Source organism: Eupeodes corollae, chromosome 3 (assembly GCF_945859685.1).
Source record: "Eupeodes corollae chromosome 3, idEupCoro1.1, whole genome shotgun sequence".
In the NCBI taxonomy this organism is placed as follows: domain Eukaryota; kingdom Metazoa; phylum Arthropoda; class Insecta; order Diptera; family Syrphidae; genus Eupeodes; species Eupeodes corollae.
Window position 1 is genome coordinate 51,290,689 of NC_079149.1, and position 6,166 is coordinate 51,296,854.

General features: G+C 35.2%; 1 protein-coding gene across 1 annotated transcript; it reads left to right on the forward strand.

Moving 5' to 3' along the window:
* The first annotated feature begins 1,212 nt into the window (after positions 1 to 1,212).
* On the forward strand, positions 1,213 to 2,236 carry LOC129952268 (protein lin-32). Its single transcript, XM_056064779.1, has one exon. It carries the CDS (start codon positions 1,218 to 1,220, stop codon positions 1,794 to 1,796), a length of 579 nt encoding a protein of 192 aa, XP_055920754.1. The 5' UTR covers positions 1,213 to 1,217; the 3' UTR covers positions 1,797 to 2,236.
* Positions 2,237 to 6,166: the final 3,930 nt, after the last annotated feature.

Consider the following 6,166-nt stretch of genomic DNA (forward strand, 5'->3'; position numbering starts at 1 on the left):
AATTTGCTTAAGTATTTTGATTTGTTTTCAAATTTAAAGCCAAGAAACTGTCATTTTCAAGAGCCTGAGCCTGTGAAATTATATTCAAATAAATAATTGTATATACATTTTTTAAAAACTCCCTAAGCTTAACGATGCACCATTATTGAATTATAAAGAATTAAAACTCCCAAAATCTTATAATTTGCATGTTGATTTCAAGCTTTTGATGCAAACATCTCAAACACACAAAAAAGGGACTTAGGGAGTTTAAATAAAACGACGACGATACATGATTTGTCTCAATATATTATAGATACATATATTTTAAAATTGCTTGGTCATCCCTATTTTCAAAACGCTTACTTCTTATTACTTGTTCCTCTGTCCCTAATTATAAACGTCAATTCTTCAAACCATACCTTTGAATGTATACCTAGTCATAACATACAAAAAAACGAATCTATCTATCAATTTGCAAATTACTCAAGTGGAGAACAATTTCCCATTCAATTTTTCAGCTCAGTTCAAACAAAACAAAACATTACCTTATGCCTACATTTATACTCTTCATCTAACCACCTAATTTAAAATAGAGAACCAGAATTATCATCCCCCAATCCCTATCCTGGCAAACTAACAAAAACACTGCATATAGTGTGGCTAATAAAAATTCATTCACAGGAATGACACACTTTACCATCATTATTATCATAATCGAGAAAGAAAAAGAAACAAAATTAAGGTTTGATCCAAGTAAGCGCATATGTTGCCAACATATGGCGCGTGCCAGGCCAACGACCAAAAATAAAAACACACAGTTAAAAAAGAAGGACTCTGTGTGTGTCTCTGCGTATCCCGAAAAAGAACACAATAAACATTGTCGTTGATTATTACCTACACGGCTATACAAAATAGACTCTTGTCCGAAGAGGGTTGGTGCACCGAAATTATACGATCGCATTCCATGGCATGCGACTTCATCGACTCATCCCCTAATATGCTGAAACTGATGATGATGAAATGATGATTCTTCCGTGTCAAGCCAACCCCCTCCAAAGTGATCACCGGTTTAAAGGAGTCCCGTCTGTTACTCTTTTAAGTAAGCCTATAGAATATATACTTGTGTTGTTTTGTCGTGTGCCAGAAGGACGACTTGAAGGGACTGCTTCTGCCAGACAGGTCTAAGGTACTTTTGGTCAGTCCACTGCAAGAAGTCAAGAAACTCACACACAAAAATGAACTCAGAGTCTACTACTGCTCGTCATCGTCAACATCACCATCAACATCACACATCGCTAACCGATTTCCCATATTCCTCGGAGGAAGACAGCTCCAATTATACCGGAAGTCCATACCACTTTCATGGAGCTATTCCAACGGGGGACAATTACAACCAGAACTGTTTGGATAATTGGCACGTGGAGTATATTGTGAATGACGTCTCATCTCTCCCGGGTTCCCAGCAATTCTACGATAATTTAGAAGCCGGCGAGACATCTTCCTCATCCCAGAAGTCATTAAGAAGTCGACTTACCCGTTCCTCTCAGCCACCAAGTCCGACGGTATTGAAGAAACGCCGCCAAGCTGCTAATGCTCGAGAACGCAAACGAATGAACGGACTGAACGAGGCCTTCGACCGTCTGAGAGAAGTTGTTCCTGCTCCTGCCATCGATCAGAAACTTTCCAAATTCGAAACACTACAAATGGCCCAAACCTACATAGTGGCGTTGTGTGAACTTTTGGAGAAAGGTGGCGACGAACAAAGTTATTCGCTATTCTCGGACAGCTCTTGCCAAGGAATTAGTTTGCAATAGGAGTATAGGAAGTTAAAGTTCCTATTCGGTTAGGTTCGGACTTCGGACCACTCAACTCCGTGGAAATATGGCCAGGCCAGTGAGTATGAATTTATCGCAGAGAGCGCCAGTGTGTGACAACAGAACAAGTGATATCGAAAAAAGGACACTTCGCCGGAAGGAAGATGGAGAGAAGCATTTTAAGCCCAAGAACAACATCAAACACTCGAAGAAGGAAGCTTAATAAATCGAAAAAATATAGACAACAAAAAGACAAAACTTTAAAAAAAAAAAGGAGAAGAAACAACAAACGTTTGTCCTTGTGGCGGAGAATCCTGCAGAGAGCGATTTAGTAGTTCATAGTTTATTGTTAGGTATTTACGAAGAGATATTTTTGTAGAACAACACTCGGAAGGATAATAAATCGATTAGTGTTTTTTTCTTTCTATTTTTCTATTTTATTTGTGCCTTTTTTTTTCTTGTTCTCATTTTATTTCAAACTGACATGTTGTTATTTTCTCCATTTATCTGGAGGTTCTTTTTGTTTTTCAACGGTCCGGTCGTTGGTCGAAGTGGTGTCCTTTATTTTGTTGTTTTTTTTTTTGCAAAACGCCAAAGAAGTGAAGTAGCCGCGCGTTTAAATCATGCCAAGTGCTGTATAGGTGTTAGCAGATGGCTTCCAACATTCTTTATCAGTTTCGTCGGATCGGTATTTTTCTGTGTTTATTCGTTGTTCGGTGTCCTTTTTGTGTCTGGAGTGGCAAAAGTCTGGTTTGGTATGGTTTAGTTTGGGTTGGGGGATGTCCTAGGTCCTGGATGTGAAAGTGTGTGTATATGTGAACACTTAATATAAGACTAAACACTATAGCGGGTGATTCGATTCAAAACACCACCAACAACAACAACAAAATACTTAAAGGAGGAAGATCTCCCTATTTTTGGTCGATGTGTCTTATCAGATTTTTATTATGGTTGAGTTGTTTTCGCTAAGGGTTTTTTTTTTTTTTTGATGATGATGGGCAAGTTCTTGAAGGATGGTTGTGTAAGAAAAAGGAAAAAGTTGGTACCTACCTAAATTGTGTGGCATATTTGATAGATGGTAATTATTTTTTAACTGTAAATTGAATAAATTACCATATTTTTTTTTCAAGGATCAACCCCTACTTGGTGTTTGGGTTTTTTAACAGTTAATATGCGGCTGCGGTATTGGTGGCGGTTGCGATAAACGTCAGCAGTGGTGTCATTATGCGATGAACCCGGAATCGAGAGGTTCTATACTTTGGCTCTTTTATATAATTTAATTGACTCAGCCTATAAGTTGTGCTGATGCTCTGATACTTTTACTCGCTCTAGAACAAAAAAGGAATTTATGGCTGACATGAAATTTAAGGAATTGCTATATTTTATAAAATAAATTTATTCATTCAGAAAATTTGAATAGAAAAAAACCGAATGAACTTTATGGGTCGAAGAGTCTTTGTGTATATTTATGGCTATGAAAAAAAAAGAATGTTTACATGACTGAATTTGAATCGCATTAATAGGATCTGGTTCATGTAGATTATTGTTGAGAAATGTATAGGTTAAGTCTATTATGTTTATTTAGTTGAAAATCTCTTTCTTTCAACAGCATAAGAATGAATTTAATGATCAGGAAGGCACTCGTGAAAGCATAAAACCTTTTAAGATAAATGTAGAAAACCAGACGAATTTGATTTAAACGTTACCTAAAAGAGCATTCGGGAAAATTTAAACTTAATTAAACTTTCGTTAAAGAATCTACAAATTTATATCTAAGGTTTGATAGGTTTGTTGTTCTGAAACTTTCACTAACAATGTTTGAAAATTTCAATACAACTAGTTAAGTTATTTATTTTGTAGAAGAAATTCCTCATCTGAATATATGAAACTATAAATTAGTTGTGCCTATCGGTTTCAGCTTGCTTGTAATGACGTCTTTATAAATTGCCTTTTATTCCGTAAATAACAAACCATTTTTTTTCAAATTATTTTATGTTTTATCATCATACTTTTTTGATTTTTTTAAAACGTCCGAAAAAATAAGATAGGGTACGTTAAGGTGATTGGTGGCCGAAAAACCTTACACACTTATGCCAACGGTTAGTACGTTGTGCTAACACAGTTATCTAAATAATAATGACGCATTTAATACAATAAAAATCGGAACTTCTTTGATCACTATAGGATCTTTCCCAAGATCTTATATTCATCTTTATCCATGCGGCTTCTGCAAAAATTGAAATAAGTTGCTTAGAGCATTTAGCACTAAAGATTGACTAAATAAGCTTTGTTTTTTCTATTGAGCTTTAATTGCGAGGTCAAACCTTAAATTGCCGAACTTAAAAAACAGGAAAAACTTCCATTCCGTACCCAGTGCTGCGAAATATTCCCAGAATGGCTTTATTTCACTTTTGCAAAGTTGTATAGTGCAAATTTCCAACAGTATTATTTACCATAATATTGCAAAGAACCTTTTTGAGTTATAATTATTTGTAGATTCTTAACTTTTATAAAAAAGCCGACTGTTGGATTTTTCTAAATCAAAAATTCGATTGTTCTCAAAAGCAAACGGATAAAAGTGTATTACATTTTCTATAAACATTTTTTCTTAACTTGGCATCAAAAATTCAAAAAAATGGAACCGTTAATTTGTTTTAAAGTTTTTTTAAAAACTAGTTAATCCATTTTCATAGTTGTTTTCACAAGCTCTTACACTGACTTAAGAATATTTTATAATCGAAGATTTTAAATTTTATTATTAAACATTTTCGGTTTCTTGGAGATCACATAATGTTCACCGAGTGTTGTCGTTGGAGCCGTGTGGTTGGTTATTTAAACGCAAACATTCCAATATGGTTTTGAAAATTACGGCTATTCCATGTCGTAATTTAATTGTCCATATAGGATTCGAGACTAGCTCTCCAAATTTTGAAAAATGATGCTTCAATTTTTCCAAGCAATAGTGGGCATACAGTTTTTCAATCCTCTATACCTGATTCTAGCAAATTGGTCATGTTCAAGATCAAGCTGAATCAACTCTTCAAAGAATTGGGAATTCCTAGAAAGCAGATGTTTAACAATTATGTTAGTTAGCCGATGGTTTGGTAGCTCTGTAACTTTTAATATATATCACAGATGCATCTTTAATGTGAACATATAGAGTGGTGCCACTCCTGTCTCCAAATGTGACATTTAGGTAGGTGTATTTTCTGGGAGCCAGAACATTTGTTATAAAAGTATCTTAAGACTTTTTCTACCTCCCCATACTACTGAAATCCCCATACCTGGCCAGCGTAGCATAGTATCGATCGCATTACGGCCTCAAATACTTTAAACTTTGTACTTGGGGCAATATGCCTCTTGCTTAAGACTCCTTTTCTGTTGCAGTTGATAGCTTTTTTTGCTTCGATTAGCCTTGTCTTCAGATGTTTTTGTAGAGATAGTCATGGCTTTATGATTACCCCCAAATATTTATACTCCCTCACCACCTCAAGATCTACATTTTTCCATTCCCTTTTTCTTCTCTTACAATATGATTGGAGTTTGTTTATCATTATTTGCAACATATTTGGAGTCTCTACAAATATGACAACATCACCTGCATATAACAGTGCTTTGATTGTAACGCTGGAAACACTTATACCACCAAGTAAAATGTAGTGAGATCATCTAGGAAAAGGGAAAATAGACCTGGGCTCAGAAGACAGCGTTGTTTAGCACCTGATGTCGTGTAGAAGCATTCTGATATTTCTGTTCCAATCCATTCCGTTGTTTGGTCGCTCGCGTAGATTTCTTTCAGCGTATTCAACATTTGTGGATATACCTAAACAGTTTAGCTTGTAAAACAATACATTCCGATAAATTGAATCGAAAGCTGACTTAAAGTCAATAAAGAAAGTTTATAACTTATTTCCTTTCCTTAGGAATGATCTGGTGATTGACGTCAAAGAAAATATATTTTCCACCGTTGAATATTGTTTTCTGAAATCAGCCTGGTATTCGCTTAGCAGATTGTTATCTTGAATCCATAGCGTAAGTCTGTCTAGAATTACACCTGTAAATATTTTCATTACAGAGTTCATAAAAGATATGCCACGATAGTTTGTTGGTTTGTTTACGTCGCCTTTTTTAAAGATTGGGAAAATGATGTTCTTTCGGAAGCTTTCCGGAAAATTATCGCCCATGAAGATGTAATTCTATGCATCTGTTAATTTAATTAAGAACTTTTCTGAAGCATTTTTGTAAAATTCATCTCCTGGAGCTTTGTTGGTTTTGCTTCTATGAGGGAATTTCGTTTTCGATCCAAGGAAAAGCAAACTGTATTTTTAAAGGTCTTTCTGGCTTTTTAGTAATCGTTGAAAATGATCTGC